The 24092-nt window shown below is 46.7% G+C and overlaps 1 protein-coding gene across 2 annotated transcripts in view; it reads left to right on the top strand.

The window, feature by feature from the left end:
• The window catches only part of GFRA4 (GDNF family receptor alpha 4), a 132821-nt gene that overhangs the window by 70635 nt on the left and 38094 nt on the right, over nucleotides 1-24092 (top strand). For both annotated transcript variants that reach the window (XM_038400512.2, XM_038400513.2), the window contains exon 2: nucleotides 9263-9541. In XM_038400512.2, the coding sequence (XP_038256440.1) occupies nucleotides 9263-9541 (279 nt within the window). The remainder of the gene's footprint in view (nucleotides 1-9262; nucleotides 9542-24092) is intronic.

The following is a 24092-nucleotide window of genomic DNA, read 5'->3' as shown; positions in this document are numbered from 1 at the left end:
TTGCTTCGCACTGTTCATGTTTTTCACGTGTGTTAATAACTGCTTGGAAGCTGGGCGTAATGGCAACATGACAAATTTACCCCCACCTTGCTCTGTCATGCATTGTTGCTTCCCAGGTACTGGGATCAACCTGACATAGAATCATAGAAGATCAGGGTTGGAAGGGACCTCAGGAGGTCATCTAGTCCAACCCCCTGCTCAAAGCTTTCAAGTTTGATTTCAGTGTAACTTTATATCATTTGTACTCACCACCATGAGAGCAGGTGCCTCACTTTAACCGACCACAAAATATGGCCTTGGGGGTTCTTGAGTTGGCCATATGAACAAGATGCCTAGACCAACATAGTTGGAGCTATTATAAGCATGCTTTGAACACTGGATATCTGACAACAATTAAGGATTTAGGTGTTAGGAATCTTTGACCCTGCAGACAGCATGAAGATGGCGCATCTGGAACTGATATGGTGGTGATATGTTGTTAGCACAACTGCCTGATAGACATTTAGCTTTGTGTTTATTCTGAGACCCCAATTGTTGCAAAGGTAGACAACAACATTCCAGATGCAGAGCTTACCTTGGCTGTGCGAGGGGTAATTCCGTAATCTGTTGTGGCACTTTGTGCTGGCATGCTCCATCGGCAACAAAACTTACCCACAGACTTGAGAGGAGTGGTGGTGGTGTTAATAATTGGGTGGGTGTGTGCATCCCTGGAAAGTTCAGTACAACTCTTTGGTTTTCTTTAGGCTAATTGTGAAACCAAAGCGGTTAACTGCAAAGAGATGAGTTATAACTAGAATGTCATCGATCGATTGAGTGAGCAACCAGTGCACGTAAATGTTTTTTCTCCAGGTGTGTGAGGATCCATCATGCCAAATTCTGGGCATGCAGGTACCTAGGCCCAGATCCTTAAAGGTATTTAGGCGCTTAATTCCCAGTGACTTCAATGGAGGAGAGGGCCCAGATCCTTAGAAATATTTAGGCACCTGGGAGTAAGAAAGCATGGATAACTGGTGTTGTCTTGTAATCCTGGCTGAAAGAGTTTTGCATTCACGTGTGTTGCTCTTCATAGTACTTGGATCACTCATGCATGGCACTACCCTGGCTAGCACTGTGTGTAGCGGATCTATCATCAGCAGGAACTGAACATAGGACCTTTCAAGAGTCTCATCTAAAGCCTGTGGAAGTCAATGAAAAGCTTTCCATTGGTTACAGTGGGCTTTGGATCAGAGTCCTCTAACCACTTGCACTAAATGGGTCATTGCATTAGCTGGTAGAAGTAGTCAACTATCTTCTAAGCGGTCCGGCCACTAGGGGGCGATGGACACACTTAGCAAGTGTGATAGCATTTGTTGTGCTAGGCGCTGTACGAACGCAGAACAAAAAGACAGCCCCACCCCAAAGAGCTTACAATCCAAGTCTAAGACAAGAACCAGCAGCTAGGTACGGACAGACCAGGAAATAATGAGACAGCATTGGTCAACTTGATGGGCAGTGGTCTCAGGACAGCAGCAGCCTAAATGCTGCTGCAAACCCTGTTTCTTTGTACAAGCTCCTGCTGCTGCCCCAACTGGCTGGTGTTGCTCTGAGAACCTCATGAGTTCGGTTGCTGAGCCACTCTCACCAAAGAATTCTGAGCAAAACATCTCCCTGTCCAGGAGGATTGTTAGTAACAACCGACCAAGCTGCCCTGTGTAGCTGTTTCATTATCTGCATGTTTTGTTCTGGAGTTTAAAGCCTGTTTTTACACCAAATCTCTAATTTCCCCGTGCGCTACTCCTAACAATCATTATCAATCAGCGTCCACTTGTGTTGGCTGCTCTGACCTAATTCAGTAAAACAATCAGCCAAGCAGCATGAGCCGTGCAATGTGTACGGCGGGGGTGGCTATAAAGAAACACTTGAGTGTGCAACAGTCTCCCAGAGGGGACTGGTGGAAGCTCCAGCGTGTGGGTTATTTAAAAGTGGGCTGGACACCGCACTGGAGGAGGTGCTGGGAACAACCCTTCCCTGATTTGCTTTCACAATGTGAAAGGGGCCTTACATGTTGCTGGTTCTGTTGTGCTTTTCACAGCATACTAGGGAGCTGGTGTATTTCATGTTTGTGTTCGCATAATAATATGCTTCTCAACAGTCCCTGTCATGACAAGGCAACCTATTCATTTTTTTTTGTACACCACCTTCCAGCATTTGGTATTATAACAAATCATTGGCTGACAACCCCTGCAGGGTTGTTGCTACGCTGCCCGTCACAATAACTGTGAGCTGTGGGGATAGAAGCCAAATCCTCTTGCCTCTAGCACTTATGCTAAAAGAGACTCTCTAGTAGTCTTAGCAGTATGGTGACTATGACACAAAATTGAGCAATACTGATTCTCTTTGTTCAGGGCAGTGCACTCGATGCACATGAACCAGTCATGATAGCATTATCATTATTCCATCGGCATGTGTGAAATGAACAGTTGCTGTCTGTAAAGGGCTCTGTCCTCATGCACACGTGAGCACCTGACCACACAAATTGACATACACAAGCTACAAATGTAATCTTAACATTGGTAACGACAATACAGATGAGCCGGGTAACTTCACAACTGCACAACTGCATCCTTGGGACACCAACATTTGGTGTCTGTGTGTTTCCCCCTCCTCCCCCCGTTTTGTAGTTCTCTTCTCCATCAAAGCCATGTTTGACCATTTTTTGGACCTTTCTGAATAAACGGGAGGTTAGTTTTCCGAATATTAAGTATTTTGCTGCTAATAGACGTATCAGTATCCACTAACCAGTTTGAATTTCACGGTTGGTATATGAAAACCAGGATCGTCTAACGGGCTGTTTGGTGGCTCTTCCATGAGACCAGTTGATAGTGTTAGCCCAGCTCCTACTAGGCAGGTGTCCACGTTACAAAACTCCCAGAATGAGCTGGGAATCTTGGTGGGATGGGGCTGGAGACTCACAGCACCCTTTGGCCCTGCAAATCAGAGTGGAGGCATGTTGCCGGGGGTAGGTGTCCATGGATAAACAGAGGACTTCAGGATCTTATGCTTTCTGGCTTCTCTCATCAACGCTTAAGTGAATTAAGTAAAAGCCTTTCAATTAAACTAGAATGACAGTAAAAGGCTACTGCCACCTAGTGGAGGATTTGGGTGACCATTTTCCTCTGAGCAGGGCAGGAAAGCTACTCTGATGTGAGATCAGAAGGCGATCCGAAATCAAAATCAGGTCGGGTACATTATATAGCCATATACAGGATGTGAAAATAAACTTCTGACCCCACCTGCCCACAGTAACAGTGTGGAATTGGCACCAAGAAAAGGGAATAATACAGGCAAAAGGGCTTTCAAAATACACAAATAAAGAGAGAAGGGAGCTGAAAGTTCTGCTACAACAAAAAGGCAGCAGGAAAAAAAGCCCATATCCGTGGCCCAAATGCCAGTGACCTGAATCTGGCACTCACATACCATGGTGATGGGCAGCAGTGTACAAATCATTAGGTGGAACTGTGTTGAGAGAGACCCCTCAAAGAACATAGTGAAAGCAAAACCGTGAACTTGCTCATCCTTGGCAAGGAAGATCTGATTTAGTTCATGCAGATCTGGTCGCCCCATCTCAAAAAAGATATATTGGAATTGGAAAAGGGCAAAACAATGATTAGGGGTATAGAACAGCTGCCATATGAGGAGAGATTAATAAGACTGGGGCTTTTCTGCTTGGAAAAGAAACGACTAAGTGAGAGATATGGTAGAGGTCTATAAAATCATGACTGGTGTGGAGAAAGTAAATAAGGACGTGTTATTTATTCCTTCTCAGAACACAAGAACTAGGGGTTACCAAATGAAATTAATAGGCAGCAGGTTTAAAACAATCAAAAGGAAACATTTTGTCACACAACGCACAGTCAACCTGTGGAACTCTTTGCCAGAGGATGTTGTGAAGGCCAAGACTATAACAGGGTTCAAAAAAAAGAACTAGATCAGTTCATGGAGGATGGGTCCATCAATGGCTATTAGCCAGGATGGACAGGGATGGTGTCCTTAGCCTCTGTTTGCCAGAAGCTGGGAATGAGCAAAAAGGGATGGATCATTTGATGATTACCTGTTCTGTTCATTCCTTCTGGGGCATTTGGCATTGGCCACAGTCAGAAGACAGGATACTGGGCTAGAAGGACCTTTGGTCTGACCCAGTCTGGCCATTCTTATGTTCTTACATTCCTTTCACTCATGGGCAGGTCAAGGCGCATCATCCATATTGTAAGGTACAGAGATTTTTCTCAGAGAGACACTTTTTTTATATTGTATAAAATGACTCCTGAGGGCCATGCTTGGGGAAATGTGACGTTATGTTGTCTCATCAGCAAAGACACCACTAACAATAAAAATCCCCCAGATCCTTTAGTTATTAAATGACGTGATTATGGAATGGGTCTTTTGTAACATCCCAGTTAAAGTTGCTTCCAGTTCCTGCATCGTAAACAGAAAGCACCAGCACTCGAGGCACTGATCTCTAAATATTGCTCCTAGTCTCTCTGTTCATGTGAGCAGCTCTCAGCTTGAGAATATATTCACTTTATATTTTGCAGGCAAATGTTTCAATCTGCGAATGTTTGATTTATTTTAAGTAGGCTCCCAAAGTACTTTGGTCTTTGCAGATTGTCTGTGTTTATACCAAGCATGGTTAGTCTCTGCTGGAGTTCATAGTGTGTCCCACCATCCATTCCAACCCACCTTTGCCAGCTGCTTATGTGACACTGACTAATTCCTTTTGGGCTGAAATTTTGCACATTTTGTCTTAGCTCAGACACTTTTTAGAACATCTGAGCAAAATCCGTTGTCCCTTTTTTTAGTTGTGTATGTAAAAAAAAAATATAGAACTTTTCCCAGTATGTTCTGGTCAGAAAATTTGTGCATGGATAAGTCAGCAGTGACTGAAGGCAGAGACACCAAACTTAGCTTGTTTTATAGATCTCATTAAGATTTAGCGAGCAAGCTCAGTTTGAAGAAAGTTGGTTCAGTAGTTTTTAAGGTTATAAGAGCTGAAGGGGGAGTTTCATGCACGCCTAAAAGAATGTTTCTATCCACCTTTTGGAGTGATCTAAACAATCCAAAAGTGCTGAATAAATCGAGATCCATGAATAAATCAGGCTTGCCTTGAACTAAACTTTGTATAAAGTTATGAGACAATGTATGCTTTCAGAGATGCGGGTGTTTGGGATGATCTGGAGTTTGACAGGATTGCTGTGGTTGAGAGCCAGCCTCGGCATTTCAGGGCAGCCGTGTTTGTGCTGGCCTGGAGCTTGGATGGACAGAATTTAAGCAGCCAGACACCAGCTGGTGCCCTCTATTCTAGCCAGCACAGAAGTAGCTCTCACCAAAAACATCCTAATGGTGCATTGCCTGGAGAGGTGAATGTGTCGGGAGTGGGATTAGTGAAATCAGGGCAGAGAGAAATGGGGATTGCTGGGGAGGAACTGGAAGTGGGGAGAAGCCCCATGAATAGAATGGATGATAGCTCACCAAGTCCTCTGAGGTGGGGTTGTGGACTATACTTCTTCCCGCAAAGGTACCAGAGGGGGCAAAGGGACCTCCCCTACAGACGAGAAGGTGGTTTAGTGCTATTTGACATGGCAGCTGCTTGTGCCATAAAATAAATTTCAAACGAATCAGATACATTCAAACTGGAGCAGTCCAGGAGGTTCTGAAAGACCAAGCTGTGATGTGCGTCTGCTGTGAGTTACCCCACTGGCCAGTGATGCGGATGTGAGGGGGGGCATGCCACATTACAGCCTCTAAAGAAGGGGCTTTCCCAGCATAATGCCCCCCGCCCGCAGCTACTTGCAACTGGTTCTCTTCTGAGATGATCCAAAATCCTTTGCACTTGTCCAAAGATGGCACTGAGGGAATCACCACATTGGGGTATGGGGCACTCTGTGAGGTTGAAGAAGACCCAATTGCCAAGAGTTGTAAGGCAGGCCTTCTCAACCTGGAGGTCATGTCCCCACACAGTAGTTAAGGGTTCATTAACCCCCCATTCCTAAATAGTCGTGGGACCACTGGCTGAGAGTGGAGTACTGGTATGGAAAAGGGGGTCCCGGTGTGGGCAGATTGAGAACTACTGCTCTGAGGTAACAGCAATAGCTTACGTTTCTATAGTGCTGGTTCTGCAATTGCTTTATAAACTATGGGCCTGATTCTCCTCTCACTTAAACCAGTTCTCCCCCCGTGTGACCCCCGCTGACCTCGACGGAGATACTCCGGATTTACACCAAAGCGAGAGCAGAATGAGGCCCCCTCTCACTGGGGTGGGACACAACGGGGCCGAGCAGCCATTTCGGACAGGGAGCAAATGAGACCGTCATGTTAGTTTGAAACGGCGGCCGGGATGGCAAGGCCATTCTCTCACGCCAGGAGGATGCCACATCCACTCTGTAACCTGAGCACCTGCCCCACAGAATAGCCTCCCCCGCAGCTGTCACCCCCAGCTCTGGGGCAGAACAGCCACCTGCGATCCAGGCCAGCATGAGCGATTAACCCTTTGAGCACCACACCCAAACGTTGGGGCTGTGTTCAATCGTGACCTGGTCACAGGTGCAGCTTGGGTGGCTGAAGGAGCAGCGAAGGTGTGTCAGCCGCTTTCCTTCGGGCTGGGCCTTTCCTGGACTTGGTGTTGTCCCCTCTGTCTGAGATGCTCCGTCTGCTCTCCATTCACCTGGGAACGCTGGGCCACCATCACGCTGCCCGCATGGCAGCCTCCTGGCATTACACCATCGTAGTGCCGCATCGGGACCCCAGTCGCTCAGCACCCATCACGGCACGGCTCTGTGTTAGTCCCTGGGCTTTCCCCAAAGAACGATCGAGGGCAAACTACGGCCCGCGGGCCACATCCGGCCCACCGGACTGTCCTGCCCGGCCTCTGAGCTCCCAGCCGGGGAGGTTCGCCCCCAACCCCTCCCGCGCAGGTATGCTGCCATGCGGACAGCACGGCTTGCGCCCGCCCAGCTCCCAGGCTGTCCAATAAGCCAGTCCTGCCCCTCTGAGTGGCCTGGTAAGGGGGCAGGGGGAGTGAGATAAGGGGCAGGGGGTCCCAGGGGGCAGTCAGGGGACAGGGGGTAGTTGGATGGGGCGGAGGTTCTGGGGGGAGGTGGTCAGGAGACATGGAGTGGGGGGGGTTGGATGGGGGTGGGGTTTTGGGAGGGTGTCAGAGGCGGGGGTTCTGGAAGGGGGTGGTCAAAGGACAAGGAGTGGGGGTGGGGAAGGGTTGGATGGGTCAGGAGTCCTGGGGGGCCTGTCAGGGGGTGGGGGTGTGGATAGGGGTCAGGACGGTCAGGAGACAGGGAGCGGGGGGGGGGTTGAATGGGGGAGGGGTCCCAGGGGGGTGGTTAGGGGTGGGGGTTCTGGGAGGGAGTGGTCAGGGGACAAGGAGCAGGGGGTCAGGAGTCCTGGGGGGCCTGTCAGGGGGCGGGGGTGTGGATAGGGGTCAGGGCAGTCAGGGGACAGGGAGCGGGGGGGGGTTGGATAGGGGGAGGGGTCCCAGGGGGGTGGTTGGGGCGGGGGTTCTGGGAGGGGGTGGTCGGGGACAAGGAGCAGGGGGCCAGGAGTCCTGGGGGGCCTCTCGGGGGTGGGGGTGTGGATGGGGTCAGGGCAGTCAGGGGACAGGGAGAAGGGGGTTTGGATAGGGGGTGGGGTCCCGGGGGTCGGTTGGGGTGGAGGTCCCGGGAGGGGGCAGTCAGGGGACAAGGAGCAGGGGGGTTGGATGGGTGGGGGATTCTGAGGGGGGCAGTCAGGCGGCGGGAAGGGGGAGGGGGTGGGGGCCAGGCTGTTTGCAGAGGCACAACCTTCCCTACCTGGCCCTCCATACCGTTTTGCAACCCCGATGTGGCCCTTGGGCTAAAAAGTTTGCCCACCCCTGCTCTAGGGTGTCGTCGGCCAAGGCCCCAGGGGCTCTGCAGCCCCTCGGTCCAGAGGTGCTGACTCTGTGGTTGCTCAGGGGCTTGCAGCTCAGACAGACACACCGGTGCTAGCTCTGAAGTAGCTGCACAGGCAGTGAGATGAGTTAGGTGCTCTGAGTGTGATCCTGTCTGAAACCGTAGGTCCGTCCCTGGGGCGGCTAGCCCGTCCCTCATCCCCCCGGTGCAACCGCAGTGACGCTGCTATTTTTAGCAAGCTGGCTTGATCAGAGATATTACGGGTACGTCCCCAGGAGCTGGGACGTACGCCTCCCACTGCGATGTAGACATACCCTCAGAGGGGAAAACTCGAGACCTGCCTGCCCTCTGCCAAGGCATTGGAAATAATCGAACCAGGCACGAGCCCTGGAGCAACCCTAATGGCTAGCCAGTGACAAACTGGCCTGCCCCTGGAACAGACACTGACCCAGTCATCGCACACCTGGGGCTTGCCCGCTGCACAGCCAAACCTCCCCGCGGTTACTGAGGCTGCATTCACCCAATGCCTTTTGAACCTTTGGAGAATTTTCCCATCTGCCACCCCACTGAATGCGTGAGAGCGAGAACACATGCATGCGAAGGGATCTGAGTCTCCTCTCCTCCCGCATACGGCCCTGCCCTCCCCATGGCAGGCAAGGCAGCTGCACCGCACTCAGCTGGTGGGAGACAGAGGGGAATCAGTAGCAATGCAGTAGGTCTGTCCATGCAATGGATTGCCAGGGCACCGAGCCTTGCAGGGCTGAGCCACTGCCTTTCATCTGGGATACTACAGTCAAAAAGCCAGATTTTCCACTGGTGTAAATCGCCTTTGACTTCAGTGGAGCTCTGCAGTTTCCATGGGCCACAAAACAGGGAAAGAAGGCATAGCCTCGGTTCATTCCTGGGGCTTTCCCTCTGCCAGTGTGGGGCAAAGGGGGCATGTTGCCCGCCCGGTTCCCCTCTAGGTGAATCTGTGAGAGCTGCATGAGCAGCTTTGGGAGGCTGTGGGGTGGTGTTGCTACACACTGCTAAGCAGCTGCTGCATTCCACTATAGGAGCATTTCAGCAGGAAGGGAGGTGACTGTCTATTGAAGTCCTGATTTTGCAGTTTGGACTTGTGCCCTTGAGGTCAACGGGAGATCTGGCTGAGTAAGGACTTCATGAGCGGGCCCATTGTTTGTAAGGTGCTTGGGGATCTTTGGGGAAGCCAGGCCACAGGGCTTGTGTATTTAAGCAAAGGCTTATTCAGAGCCTGGCCCGGAAAGTGGGAGATGTTGTTGAATTGCTTTGATCTTCAATCTGGGAGCATCGCACCATGACTCTCACTCTTTCTCATTCTCTTGCAGAAGGCATGACAGAAGCCGTGAGTTCGGGCAGAGATTGCCTGCAGGCCGGGGAGTCCTGCACCAATGATCCCAGCTGCAGCTCCAAGTTCCGGACTCTCCGGCAATGCATCGCAGGCAACGGAGCCAACAAACTGGGGCCAGACGCCAAGAACCAGTGCCGGAGCACGGTGACGGCCCTGCTTTCCAGCCAGCTCTATGGCTGCAAGTGCAAACGGGGCATGAAGAAGGAGAAACATTGCCTGAGTGTCTATTGGAGCATCCACCACACCCTGATGGAAGGTCAGTCTGTGCCACGTCTCCGCGGGAGGGTTCTCCAAATAGGGTCTTAAAAAGGAAATTTGGGTTGGTGAAACACGCCTGCTCCAGCTCCTTCTAGCCACAGAACAGGATCAGTGCAGGCTGCAGCCGGGCTAGCTTCCTCCCCACTTGCTGTGAGCAGACTGAAACCTTCTCCAGACAAGTTGAGTCGCCATCCAGATGCTGGCCTCTCTGCTGAGATGCCCACCTGGTTTGCAGTTAGTGCTGGCTCTGGTGGTGGTTTTTCATGCCCGCTCGGATCTGGGCTGAGACCCACCTACCCATTTCTCCCAGGTTTCCCACCAGCCACATCCGATGATAGAGACTTTTGGATCCTTCAATAGACCAGGAGTGACTTAGATATGACAGGCTCTGCAGTCAGTCCCCTGGGCTGACAGTGCAATCACCTGTACAATAGTTGGATTTAGACACTGATGAGTAGGTGTCCCTAACTCTTCGTATGCCAGTGTCTGTCGGCTTCTTCTTTCTCTAGTCAGCTCGGGTCTACACCTAAATCTTAGGTTGCTCCAATGACGTCACTCAGGGGTGAGAAAAATTCACTCCCTGCGTGGCATAGTTAAGCCGACCTAAGCCCTGGTGGAGACAGCACTAAGTTGACAGAAGAATTCTTCCTTCGACCTAGTTATTGCCTCTCAGGGAGCTGAATGTTCTACAGCGACAGAAAATCCCCTCCCATTGCTGTGGTAAAAGTCTACACTACGGCGTTGTAGCTGCAGAGTGTCTAGTGTAGCCATACTTCAGTCCCACTACTACCAGTGTCTAGAATGGTGTTACCAAGGGCATATCAGAGTGGCTACATCATGCCTCAAGCTAAGGTGAGCCCTGGGGATAGAGGTATGTGTGCAGAGCTGCTATCTCAGCTGCATCAGCTGGACCATTTCATCTTCCAAGCCTTTGGTCTAATTCTGCATTGCCCCCTTTATCTATTATCATTATGACATAGCGCCCAGAGATCCCAGTCAGGCTCCATCATTCTGGGCTCTTTACCAACATCCACTGAAAACAATCCCTACCGCAGAGAGCTTGCAGCCTGCATTGTAATGACTTATCTGGGAGTTCCACATGGAAGGCACTTGGGATCCAGCCCCAAATTCGCTTAGGTTCATTTCTCCCCAGCTGTGGGGTGGGGAATGAATTATTACTAAGTGATTTTTCCCAAGGCTGCAGAAAGCATCAGTGACAGAATATGCGTGTTCCTGCCCCCCACCCCCACCCCCACCCCTGGCCTGTGCTGATACCACCTGGCCACAACTCACACATTAGCACAGGGATGTTGTGTTTGTGTTTCCAACACTGGGAAAGAAATCCAAAACACAGGAGATACTCTGTGTGGGTAAAGCACGGAAACTGGGATCCAGGAAATCAGAGGTCATAGATTTATACATTTTAAGGCTAGAAAGGACCATTGTGATCGTATAGCAATCTCAACCAATGATTCCTGCATCAAGCCCATATCTTCTGGATGAGCTAGAGTTTGTTTGTTTGTTTCATACATCTTGGTTTAAAGACACTCAGTGGTGGAGAATCCACCAGAGCCCTTGATAAGTTGTTCCAATGATTAATTACCCTCACTGTTAAACACATCCACCTTATTTCTAACCTGATTTTGTCTAGCTTTAGCTCCCAGCTATTAGATTTTGTTATTTGCCTTTGTCTGCTACATTAGATCCCTTCCCATATCGGTACTTATAGATGGTTCTTTTCCTAACTGTGCTTCAGTTCTGCTTTGTAACCTCTAGTAAATCTCTTTACTGCTTTGTACCTCAGTTTCTCCATCTGGCTAATGAGGCGAATAATCATTATCTAACTCCCCGGTGGCTACAAGACTTAATCTGTAATGTTTGTGTCCTGGGTAGAGTTCTGTAGCTGGGAAGTGCAAGTGCATTTTTCTAAAAAAAGGAATAAACTAAACCTGGTTTTGTTGATTTTATATAAATGTCCCTTTAAAGTCTGTGTTGAAGAAATAATATGGTGTGGGTGACAAAAAAAACGAACAACCTGGGAGCTGTCATGGATCACAACCTCAACAAGAGTCAGCAATGTGATGCTGTTTCAAAAAAAGCAAATGCAATTTTAGGTTGCATTAATCAAGGCACAGCATGGAAGTCACAGGAAGTGATAGTAACGCTCTACTCGGCCCTGGTGAGGCCTTGCCTGGAGAACTGTGTCCAGTTTTGGTCACCAGTGTATAGAAAGGATGTGGAGAAACTGGAAAGGATCCAGAGGCGAGTGACGAAGATGATCAAAGGGATGGAATGCAAGCCATATGAGCAAAGGCTGAAGGAACTGGGTATGTTCAGTTTGGAAAAGAGGAGATTAAGGGGGGGATATGATAGTTGTCTTCAGACCCTTGAAAGGCTGCCATAAACAAGGTGGAGAAAAGTTGTTCTCTCTTGCCACAGAGGGCAGGACAAGAGGCAATGGGTTCAAACTACAGCATAGCAGATTTAGATTAAATCTCAGGACAAACTTCCTGATGGTGAGAACATTAGGAGAATGGAACAGATGCCTGTGGGGGGTGGAAACTCCTTCACTGGAGCTTTTCAAAAGAAGGCTGGAGCTACCTGTCTTGGATAGTTTAAACACAACAAATCCTGCATCTTGGTGGGGGGGCTAGACTAGATGACCCTTGCAGTCCCTTCTAACCCTGTGGTTCTATGGTTCTAAACCAAACTCTGTTGAGTTTCCTGCCTGACAGTGTCTTTGGAATGTGTCAGATTTGGGGCGCATGCTCCTGACACTGCATTTCATCCCCACATGGTGCAAATATTTAAGTAAATGTTGATTTAATATTTTTAAGCACCCTTATAACAGTGCACATCGGCAGCGATAACTCTTCCCAGTCAGGCCTGCCAGTGTTTTATGCACCATGAAAATTAAATGAGGAATAAAACGGACACTTCCAACCAGAGGCTGCAGAACAGATAGGTTAATAAAACGCTGACAGGAGCAGAAAGCAAAGGTGCTGAGGGTGATGCTTGGATCAAGAGGCTGTGCAGAACAAAGTGAATGGCTGCCCAGATCTACCAGGAGCAAGGGCCGTGTTGCCCATTTCCCAGAAACCTGAGTGCAGCTCTTAGGCCAAACCTACCAGGTGCTGAGTGCCGTAATGTGAAGTCATTGGGAAATAAGGGGGCTCAGCACCTTGCTCGATTGGGCCCTTCTTTTGGGTTGCTTGTTGGTTGAGTTCACTGTCAATGAAATCCCCAAAGCAGAGCATTACCAGGGCTATTGTGGAGAGATATACAACCCAGGGTCTCTGCTTCCATTAGCTATTGTTGTTGTTAATTATCTGTGTAATTATCTGTAGCACATAGGAAACCAAGTCATGGGCCAGGGCCCCATTGTCCTAGGTGCTGCACAAACACAGATCAAAAAGAAAGTCTCTGCCCCAAGGGTCTTCCAATCTAAGTATAGGACAAGAGACAACAGATGGATACAGACAGAGGGGAAGCACAAGGAAACAATGAGACTATGTTGGTCAGCATGGTGGGCAGGAGGTTTTAAGAATAGGTTGGACAAACACCAGTCAGGGATGGTCTAGGTTTACTTGGTCCTGCTTCAGCGCAGGGGGCTAACCTTTAGGACTTCTTGAGATCCCTTCCAGCCTGACATATCTATGATTCTATGAATAGTCAGCTCTGAACCCCTTAAATCCACAAATATATTCATACCTTATAAAATAACAGTTCAGATGTGATCAATGGTATAACCATCTAACTGCAAGTTACAGGACATACTGAAAGCTATTTAGAAAATGTACTAAATTACCCTAATTACAAACTATCCAGAGCTGTCGAACACTTCACTTACCAGTATTACATCAGCCTTGCATAGAATGCAGGATAAGGTACAGCAATGGGTATGGCATGTAACAAACCTGAGGATAACCCCGTAGTGCAATCACCTGTACAATAGTTGGATTTAGACACTGATGAGTAGGTGTCCCTAACTCTTCGTATGCCAGTGTCTGTCGGCTTCTTCTTTCTCTAGTCAGATGATCTCACCTGTCAGTGGATAGTTCTGGTGATCTGTCCTCTTGTGCACGATGGTTTCTGGTACCATGGTCTCATTTTGGCATTCATGTCTTTCTTCGGCTGGTGTGTATGTCATATCAGTCTGATCAGCCGTTCTCAAGTTTGCAGGATCAACAACATCCTCATTTCCCAGACGCGGATGAAATGCTTCTGCTCCTGGATTCACTCACTATTAGAGTCCCTGGAATCCAAATTGCTGTCTTTATTGTGATCTCTTATTGGGCTAGTTGCCTTGTTCACTGTGTCTTCCTTTGTGGTTAGAGGGTGGTGTTCTATCCCAGGGTGAGAAGTCAGAGGAAAGTGAAAGATTGCGATGAAGAACTCTAACACACCCCTTTCCAGCTTCTGCTTTTACTTCATCGACTACTCTTTCCTTTCAAATACTACATGAATTTTATCTTCCCAGGAGGATCTTAATTTTCCTGCTCCCTCTCTCTCTGAAAAGTTCCTGACAAGTACTCTCTCACCTGCTAAGAGGTCAGCACCATGCACTTTCTGTTCGTAATGATTCTCACCATGAGTAGCAGAGTTTTTAGAACATTTTGATGTCGGTTCATAAGCTTCCTTCATCGGCTGTTTCCATTTCTCAGCATAATTGTTATGGTCCTCGGTTGTAGATTCCAAATTCATAGATAAACCAAATATGACGTCAATGGGCAAACATGGTGATATTCCATACAAGAAATAGAAAAGTGCAAACCCTACTGCCTAATTTCATGTACAATTACAGGTGTAATTTACCGTATTACGTGCAGTGGCAGATTTAACAGCCAGCAAATGCTGACCTGGTCCCTCCCATCTCCTCCTCCCATCTGCCAATGATAGAGTAAGAAAAAGATGGGTCCCGGTGCAGTTTTTTAGTGTGGGCCGTCACATGGCCCACATTCAGATAGATAAACTCTCACTTTCCCCAACCCCCACTCTCATCCTTGTCTCTGCACCCCTCCTCTGCTCCCTGATCCCTCACGCCTGTCTAGCTCCAGGCCATACCATCTGTTCCCCCGGCCCAGGCCCTGCTCCTGGGCTCCTGCTGCTAGAGCCATCGCCACTGCTCCTGCCAAAGCCAGAACTGTTGTCATGGGAGCCAGAGCCGCTAACCACCAGAGCTAGAGTCAGAGCCTCTCGGAAGAGCCGCACACCAGTTCCTGCTGCCTCTCATTTGAATTTGCCCTCACAGTGGGAGGTGAGGCTCTGCCATTGGCCATCCTACTCATCAGAGTTCATGGCAGAGCCACCATTTTGGAGTCTCACTCACCGGGCTCTTCCTAGAGATGTCAGCCGGCTGCAGACAGTGGCAGCAGCCTGTGCCAGGCATATATTATGCAGCCGAGCAGCCCTGAGCCTGCAGGGGGTCCTCCAACTGCATGGGCCCGCAAGCAGCTGCATAAGCTATTCCTCTGCCATTACCAACTGCTCCCCACCACTTGATTCTGGGGCCTCACCCCCACAAATAACTGAGTCAGTCACCCTGGCAAGGGGCCCCGCACAGTCTCAGGGCTGATGCAATTGTACGGGTTGCATGTGTCTAACACTGCCCCTGGACATCAACCACCATTTTTATCAGGGTCCCAAGAGATCCACACCCACCCGTCTTGCAATGCCTTTGCAAAATCTCTCAGCATTTGGGCATGCCCCATATCTGGTAGTAATAGAAGTTTCCTACCCCATCCTGCATGGGTTACAGACACCAGACACGCTCCAGTGCCAAAGGGCTGCCATTGGGAAATGTACTTTGTTTCCTGTAGATAAACAGGCAGCAATGACGCAGGTCCAAGCAGCCTTCCTGCTGAAATAGGTTTGATGTTCCCATCTGATCAGAATTGCTTTCAAGATTCCATTTTATCACCTCAGCCATTGTGTATACTTTTACAGGTTACTCCTTGCCAGCCCATTGAGCAATAGGACAAATGAAGAGTTTCCTTTTTTCCCCTACATATCGCCACTTTTCATCTTCATTTTACAGAATGAAAAATTGATCATATGAAGGTTTGCATGTCAAGTGGTTTCGTTTATGCAGATCTTTCAGATTACGCATACGGTCATATGTTGCCCGTTGGGTGATTCAGAAACTCGGAAATCAACATGGCTAACAATGATTGGAAGACTATGCTAAAATCAGTGCTCATGGGAGGAGCAAACAACGTGCGCAGTCACGTGTGGCAGCTCTGCAGGTCACGAAGGGTCACCTCATCAAAGCCTGTTTTGATAAACAAGCATCTGAAAATATTAAGAAATGTCAAGTACTAAAAATATTTCTTGGCACAGTCAAAACTTTAGCTACTTTAGGTGTCGCCTTCCATGGCCACCGAGGTGCTGGAGAGCAACAAGTGTGGTATTTACCTGACCATCAGAAAGCTACTTGACAGACATAATACAACTTTTGCCCAAAATATCAGCGATACCAAGATAGTCAAATACTTGAGCAAGACAATTACTAATGAATTTATATGTCTTTTAGCAAGTGGTGCATACTTAACAGTGGCAAAGAAGCTATTTTTTTTTTACTGTCATTGCAGATGAAGTCATGTATATTCACAATGTTGATCAAATGGCCATTTTGCTTTGTTTTGTTAATATTGATTGTGTCAAAGAAGTGGCAGATATAAAAGAGCAGTTTGTAAGCTTTGAGCAGTAAGAGAGGCAAGTGCTGCATCCTTGTGTGACCAGTTAACTAATGTTTTATCCTGCAAATATAGATTAAACCCCAAACAGATGTCTGGACAGGAATAGATAGCGCCAAGGTTATGGCTGGAGATCATGGAGGATTGCAAGCAAAAATAGAAAGAATATCCTTCAGGCAGGGGAGACAAAGTGTAGGCACCATACATCCATTGCCCAGCACATCACATTAACCTAGTTTTGGTGCAAGCTGCTGAAGGTAAGGCCAGTCTAGATCTGAAGGTTTTCTTCACAACTTTGCAGGAAATAAATAAATATTTCACAGACTCTAACCATCGATGGGAAAAATGAATGATTAATTCTAAAGAGAATCTTTATCTTTTTTATCTGTATCGTGCTTGAGAGAGTACAGCTTTGCAAAAGGAAGAGGAAATGATGATGCAATCCAAGCCCTCACAGAAGTTGACAGGATTGATGCAGCCGATGAAATTGAACACGCTTCTGAAGAATGAAGGAGACCTTTACATCTTAAGGTACGCTGCAAGTCTAGATGGGCAGCTTGAATGAAATGAGGCAACGATAGTAAATTTTGAGAATGTAATTGAATGCCTACAAGATTAAACTGTTGCTGAACGCAGGAGTGGCGAGGACTTACAAGCAAAAAGCAACCTGTCTTTGATGGCTTGGATGGTTTACCTCAATCTATTATGGTGGCATAGGATCTTAGTTATCACAGCTGCAGCCTCTGGAATCCTACAGTCAAAGAAAATTGACTTGTTCCAAGTCCTCTGGACATTTGAGAGCACAGTGAATGAGCTCAGCAAACTCAGAGCTGAAGAAAAATATGATAAAATTGTAAAAACATCTCAGAGCAGGTGGGGGGAAGCAATGGGTTTTGAAAACGCAAACTATCCAAGCCACAGGAAAAGGTGCGTATGCCACATGGATGATGAATTTGCACACGATTCTGCTTTAAAAACAAAGGGTAACCGTCAAAAAAATATTTTGAAGTCTTAAACAATGTGATCGTGGAACTAAAACCTCAGTGTGAGGGATTTCAAGAAGTAGCTCCTCTATTTAGTTTCCTTCATCCCAGGCGACTTCATAATATAGCTTTAAAGAAAAAAGTTCTTAAACTGATGGGAAAATACATATATTTTTCTTTTAGACTTGGTTCATGAGATTGTCTTTCAAGATATATTATTTTACAAAGGGCACAGAAGTGTTCATTTTGTTACTTGGAGTCCGGAACTACTTGAATTTCAGCATGTCACGTTCTCTTGATGCTGTTTTACCGGAAATGGAAATGTTGTGTTGACTTTTTCTCACCATACCAATTGGAGTAGCTAGTGCTGACTGCACAATAAGCACATTAAGATGTGTCAAAAACTACATGTGGTCAGTCATATCACAAACATGGCTGAGAGTCTGCGTGCTCCTTGCAATTGAGAAAGATGAGACAGCTGGACAGCATCGTAGAATAATTTGCCAAGGAAAAATGTCGCTGTGGTGTGAGGGTCCAATAATTGGATATACACCAGCCAACAAAATTTGGGTGAGAGTCCACTTTTGTTTAGGTCTGTGCTTTTTGTTTTATGGGATTTTTTTTTCATTTTTTATCTTTAAAAAAAGCCTAAATTGATGAGACCATTGAGCCTAAGCTTCATGTTTGGTAACCAGGCTCTGACCCTTAAATCTGCCCCTGATTTAAGAGAGTCCTTCCAGTTTAACTTTTATTCTTCTGGTAAGGTTCTCAACATAGCGTTTAGTTCAGCCTTTCTACCTAATCATTATCCTGTAGTGGTGTGGGGTTGTGCGAGATGTTTCAATTTTACAGTCATGCTGTAACCTTCTGAATAAATTATTTTCAAACTCTGCCCCTTGGTCATGATGGATCCTTTCAGGAAAACCAAATAAGTAATTGAAGATCATGTTTGCTGCAGTCTTGCCTGACTTGGTGGTGGTAGGGTAGGGTTGGTCAAACTCAGTGAAGTGATCCACTATTACTAGGATTTATTCATATCCTCCTTTGCTTCTGACTAGATGCAAGAAGTCCATTGATACAAGCTCAGATGGTTCTGTTGTGACTATGTTAGTGGAACTCTGGAAGGCTGGTGAGGTTTTGTGACACATGTATAGACTCTAGTGATATGATGTTCAATATCCCGCTTCATCTGTGGTCTCTTGTGAGACTGATTTCTTGCTCTGCTCCTAAATGTCCCATCTCTTTGTGTAGTTCTTGATACCCGCCTTAGGGTTTTTCAAGTGATACCGCTGCTTTCATAAGTAGGTTTTCTGCTTATGTATTCCATCTGTATCCAAATGCAACCAATGCCATTCTCACATCAGGGCAGAGATCTTACCACATCCTCCTGAGCTCTTTTGGTTGTTCAGTGTATGCCCCAAGGACTTATAATGAAGAATTTTAGCAACAGCTGGATCTTCCTTCTGAGCTGCCAAAATATCTTCTCACAGAATAGGCGTTATGGTGGATTTAATAGCCATGGAGAAGTCTTCTGCTGCCAAAGGGTTGATAGTAATAACTGCTAACCAAGAAGACAGCATTAACAACATCTCTGCATTTCATCATATATTTTTCCACATCAAGGGACATTCTGGATAAAGCATCTGCAACCACATTAGATTTCCCTGGACAATATCTAACTTTGACATTAAAGTCAACTAATTCTTCAACCTAATAGTGTGCTGTGGCATTCAGCCTGGCAGAGGGGAGGACATAGGTTAATGGGTTATTATCCCTGTAAACTGTGAAGGATTGTGTATAGTGGAGGTAGTCACAGAATTTGTCAGTTACAGCCTGCTTCAAAGCGAGGAATCCAGCTTTTCTGAATGAAGGTGATCATTTTTCTTAGCTGCAGTTAGTGTTCTTGACCCATAACCAATGACTCTCGGTTTACTTTCCTGATGCTGGTATAAGGCTACACCTAATGCCTTACTGGAAGCATCTTCTTTTTCCAGGTCCACTTTTAATGGTGTTGTGTGTCAGATTCCAATGGAACAGTCGACAAGTCATAGAAATGGCATTGCTAATTGAAAAAAGTCTTGAAGTAGCTTGGATAATAGGTGAGGAAGCCTAGCAGCTTGTGAAGTTCCCTGAGGATATTTGGTGGCTTATCTGCAAAATCATGAATAGCCAAAATGTCAGATGGATCCATCTTAAAACCTTCAGCAGATACCTCAATTCCCAAGTAAAGTACCTCTTTCTTAAAGAACACACATTTGGCAGCTTTCATCTTAATTCCATGCTTCTGTAGCTCTTGCAATACACTCCTTACATTCTCCATGTGTTCTTCAAAAGTGTCACTGCGCACATGGACATCATCCAGGTAGGGCATACACATCTCATCACTGAATTCTGCAAGGTTTCAGAGTAGCAGCCGTGTTAGTCTGTATCTGCAAAAAGAAAAGGAGGACTTGTGGCACCTTAGAGACTAACAAATTTATTTGAGCATAAGCTTTTGTGAGCTACAGCTCACTTCATCGGATGCATGCAGTGGAAAATACAGTGGGGAGATTTTATATACACAGAGAACATGACTCTCGTTACAGTGTGTATGGTAACACCCATTGTTTCATGTTCTCCGTGTATATAAAATCTCCCCACTGTATTTTCCACTGCATGCATCTGATGAAGTGGGCTGTAGCTCATGAAAGTTTACGCTCAAATAAATTTGTTAGTCTCTAAGGTGCCACAAGTACTCCTTTTCTAAAATTCTGCAAGGCACTCTTCTGTCCATTGCTGGAAGGAAGCAGGCTAATCCATTCGTATAGACCTCATGGAGTAATGAAGGCTGTGAAGTGATGGGTTTCTTCAGTCAATGAACCTTGAGGGACTTCCCTTGATCTAAGATGGAGAACCAAGATTTACCTCTTAATCCACTCAGAACATCTTGGATTCGAGAGATGGGTTGCTTGTCTGGTCTGGTTTTTCTATTCTGTTCCCAATAGCTGATGCAACGTCTTAGATTAGCATCCCTTTTCTGGATACATCGCCCTGGTGATGAACAGGATGACTTTGATTTTGTGATCCATCCCCTGTTTAAGAGATCTTGCAGGTATTCCTTGACTTCTTTATACAGTGGATGAGACACTGAGATGTAAGCCTTCTGTACATGTTGCTGGTCATATAACTTGATATGCATCTGCAGATTAGGTATCCATCCCATGTCTTAATCCATGCCTTGGTCTTCTCTTTCAGCATCTGCTGGGCCATTTTCCTTTGCATCTCCGTTAAATGGCCTAGGTTCAGTGCTGGTTCAAAGAGATCTTGATCATCCCCTCTAGATAGAAGTAGTTTTCTTTGTTGGCTTAGCCTTTGATCCTTGGGACTACCATCTCTCATTTTTGACACTACTGCCACCAGGAAGGATTTTATCTGCTGAATATCCACTGGAATTTCAGATTTAATCTGCTGTAAAATTCCCAGCGCAATTCGTCCTTTTAAAATAATGTCAAGTTTTAATGGTTTACTCACAGGGATATTTATCTGGTAAGACGATTATAATTTTCATTACTGTTTCTTTTTTGTCCAAATTCTCAGGCAACTGAGAGCAACATCTGGCTCAAATATCGCTGTTAAACTTTCAGTATCCAGACCTGTATGCGTCCGTCATGTGACATTAGTGGGGATTTTTCCCTTGGTGGATAATCACACCCCTTCTCTCCATTTGAAGCATGCTCAGGTTTCAGAATTGTTGTTTCAGATGATGTTCACAAGAGCTTCCACTTTTGCCATGGCAATGTGAGGAAATACACATTTAATATTGTCAGTGAGGCTACATGCTGGTGATCACCTCATCATGTGAATTTCAGGATTTGCAGCAGTGATATTTGACTGTCTTCTCAGTAACATCGTAGCCGATGATTAAGTACTCTAATTTGTGTGCACTGACCAGTCCAGGAACATCAGGATGTCATCATCTTCACTTAATTGGAATAGGACATTAGTCCGTCCTTTGTAAGGGATTTGAGTTCCATTGGCAGCTTTATGGCCAAGCCCATCTTCTATTTCCCCTAACTTTTCAAACTTTCTAAGGTGTGTCCCTGGGAGATTATCTTCCACCCACCGACTTGAGACCAGGCATACCTGTGCTCTAGTGTCCCACAGGACTTGGCGAAACACCACAGAGTGCATTTATTTCCAACTAAATTAGCTATTCTTGTTTCCTGCTTCTGTGTAAGACGGCAAAGGTAGGCTGCTCCTGGTAGATCAGATGCAGTGCCAGCTTTGTCTCTGCTCTCTTGTGATTTTCCTGCATGACATCCTGACTGATGGTATTCATTACTGGCACATCTGAAACAGTGGTCACAAGTACTGCCTCTGGCAGCCTGCCTGCTGTCACACATCCTTTTCTCTGGAGCTGTCTGTCTGCCTGTCTGATCAAGCCATTATGATTTCTTTCATCATGCACCTGGACAGCTCACTGTAATATCTTCATTTCGGCATCACATCTTTGAGTTAATCACCACTGGTCTTTAGTTCTGTTATCTCATTCATTAATGACAGGTTTCAGAGTAGCAGCCGTGTTAGTCTGTATTCGCAAAAAGAAAAGGAGTACTTGTGGCACCTTAGAGACTAAGCTCATTCTTAATCTTTCCCTGTTTTCTGTAGAGGATGTTGATCAGGTGGTTCCGCAGTTTCCTTGAGAGTGTGTGGCACAAGCTGTCAGCATAGTCTGTGTGGTATGTAGATTGTAATGGATTTTTTACCTTCAGTCCTTTCGGTATGATGTCCATCTGTTTGCATTTGGAGAGGAAGATGGTTTTCTTTTTATTCATTAATGAGTCACCTTGGGAGACTCCTTTCCCCTTGGGAGGAAGTGCTGCTTTACTGTATGCTGCTCTGTGTAGGGCCCTTGCACCCAAGTACATGCTCCAGTCCCCAACTTCTGCTGCTTCTCCTGTATAGCAGCATGTAGCATCTCAGTCAGGGTCTCCTCCGCAATCAGTCTGTCTTTTAAATAAAGTCATATCATGGTCTGAATATTAGAGAGAGAAGGTTGGTGAGATAATATCTTTTATTGGACCAACTTCTGTTGGTGAGAGAGACAATCATTATGCTCTCGAATGAACTCACACAGGAAAATGATAAAGGACAAAAACACCCTATCACCTGCGGATGACCACTTTTCACAAACCGGTCCCTCTATGTCTGACCTATCAGTCCTCATCCTCAAAGGAAACCTACACAACACTTTCAAAAGATGAACCTGGGGGGAGCTTAAATTCATAACTGCTAGACACTAAAAATCACAAACTGAACAAATTTCAGAGTAGCAGCCGTGTTAGTCTGTATTCGCAAAAAGAAAAGGAGTACTTGTGGCACCTTAGAGACTAACAAATTTATTTGACCATAAGCTTTTGTGAGTTACAGCTCACTTCATCGGATGCATTTGGTGGAATTACAACCTGTAACCCACTAACCCCCTCTTTTTGTCCTATGACTGCAGATGTGATAATGGGCCATTCTGCCTTGAATGGTCCCTTACAATATGTGCTAACTACTTATGCTAAACAATCTGTTCCACGTTGCATTTAGCTGTGATGCTGAGAGTGCTTTTGCCTGACGTGAAGAAGAGCCTGTGTGGCTCGAAAGCTCCAATAAAAGATATGACCTCACCTACCTTGTCTCTCTAATATCCTGGGACCAACACAGCTACAGCTACACTGCATACAAGTCTGAATATTGGCATTTTCTGTCCTGCCAGGACTGACTGGAGGAACAGGTTTTGTACAAGGACACTCGTATCTTAGGTCAGAATCAGTTTCTTATAGGTAAACAGTACTCTCTGTCTCAAATCAAGTGACTGGGCTAAGAAATCCTGAGCTGGCTCTTGGGAACTGCAGGTAAAGTTCAGTTGCATCTTTTTCCTGAAATAGGACTTTAAGATGTACCTCCGTTTTTGGCAGACTCAGATTCGTTTTCCCTCCAAGTAGCCCCTGAGCCTCAGCAGAAGGCAAACTGCCCTAATCACAGCTTCCATGATCTCTGCTTCAGTGTACCTCTTGGGAATCCCGCTTTCAGTTGCAATCTTAGGACTTGAACCTACAAGGTGCTGAGTGCTGGGATGTGAAGTCATTAGCAAAGAAGGAGGCTCAGCACCGTGCAGGACTGGCCCTCTTTTTGGTTGAGATTACCGTCAGTGAAACCCCTGAAGCAGTGTGCTCCCAGGGCTGTTGTGGAGGAATACATACCTTGGATCTGTGCTTTCATTAGTTATTGCTGTTTTTTATTACCATAGAATGTAGGAGAACCAGTCATGGGTCAGGGCCCCATTGTCTAGGTCCTGTATAAACCCAGAACAAAAACATATCTCTACCCCAAGGAGCTTCCAATCTCAGCATAAGACAAGAGACAACAGATGGATATAGACCAATAGGGGAGTACAAGGAAACAATGAGGCAATAGGGTCAGCATGACAGGCAGTGCTCTCTGCACACCAGCAGCCGGACCATTGTCCAGTTTTTTGTAGGCTTCACGGCAAAGGAGAGTTTTGAGATGGGATTTGAAGGAGGACACTGGAGGCAGCTTTGTGGATGTTTATGGGGAGCTCTTTCCAGGAGCAGTACTGCTACCCTTACTTCTCCACTGCTGCCTGCAGAGCTGGGCCCTCGGTCAGCAGCCGCCGCTCTCCAGCCGCTCAGCTCTGAAGACATCAGCGCAGAAGGAAGGGTGGCATGGTATGGTATTACCACCCTTACTTCTGGGCTGCTGCTGGCGGGGCGCTACCTGCAGAGCCAGGTGTCCTGCTAACAGCTGCCGCTCTCCAGCTGCCGAGATCTGAAGCAGTGCAGAAGTAAGGGTGGCAATACTGAGACCCTACTAAAAGAACCTT

Source organism: Dermochelys coriacea, chromosome 4, assembly GCF_009764565.3.
Source record: "Dermochelys coriacea isolate rDerCor1 chromosome 4, rDerCor1.pri.v4, whole genome shotgun sequence".
In the NCBI taxonomy this organism is placed as follows: Eukaryota; Metazoa; Chordata; order Testudines; family Dermochelyidae; genus Dermochelys; species Dermochelys coriacea.
Note: the sequence above shows the minus strand (reverse complement) of the source record. Positions and strands in the feature narration are given on the sequence as shown.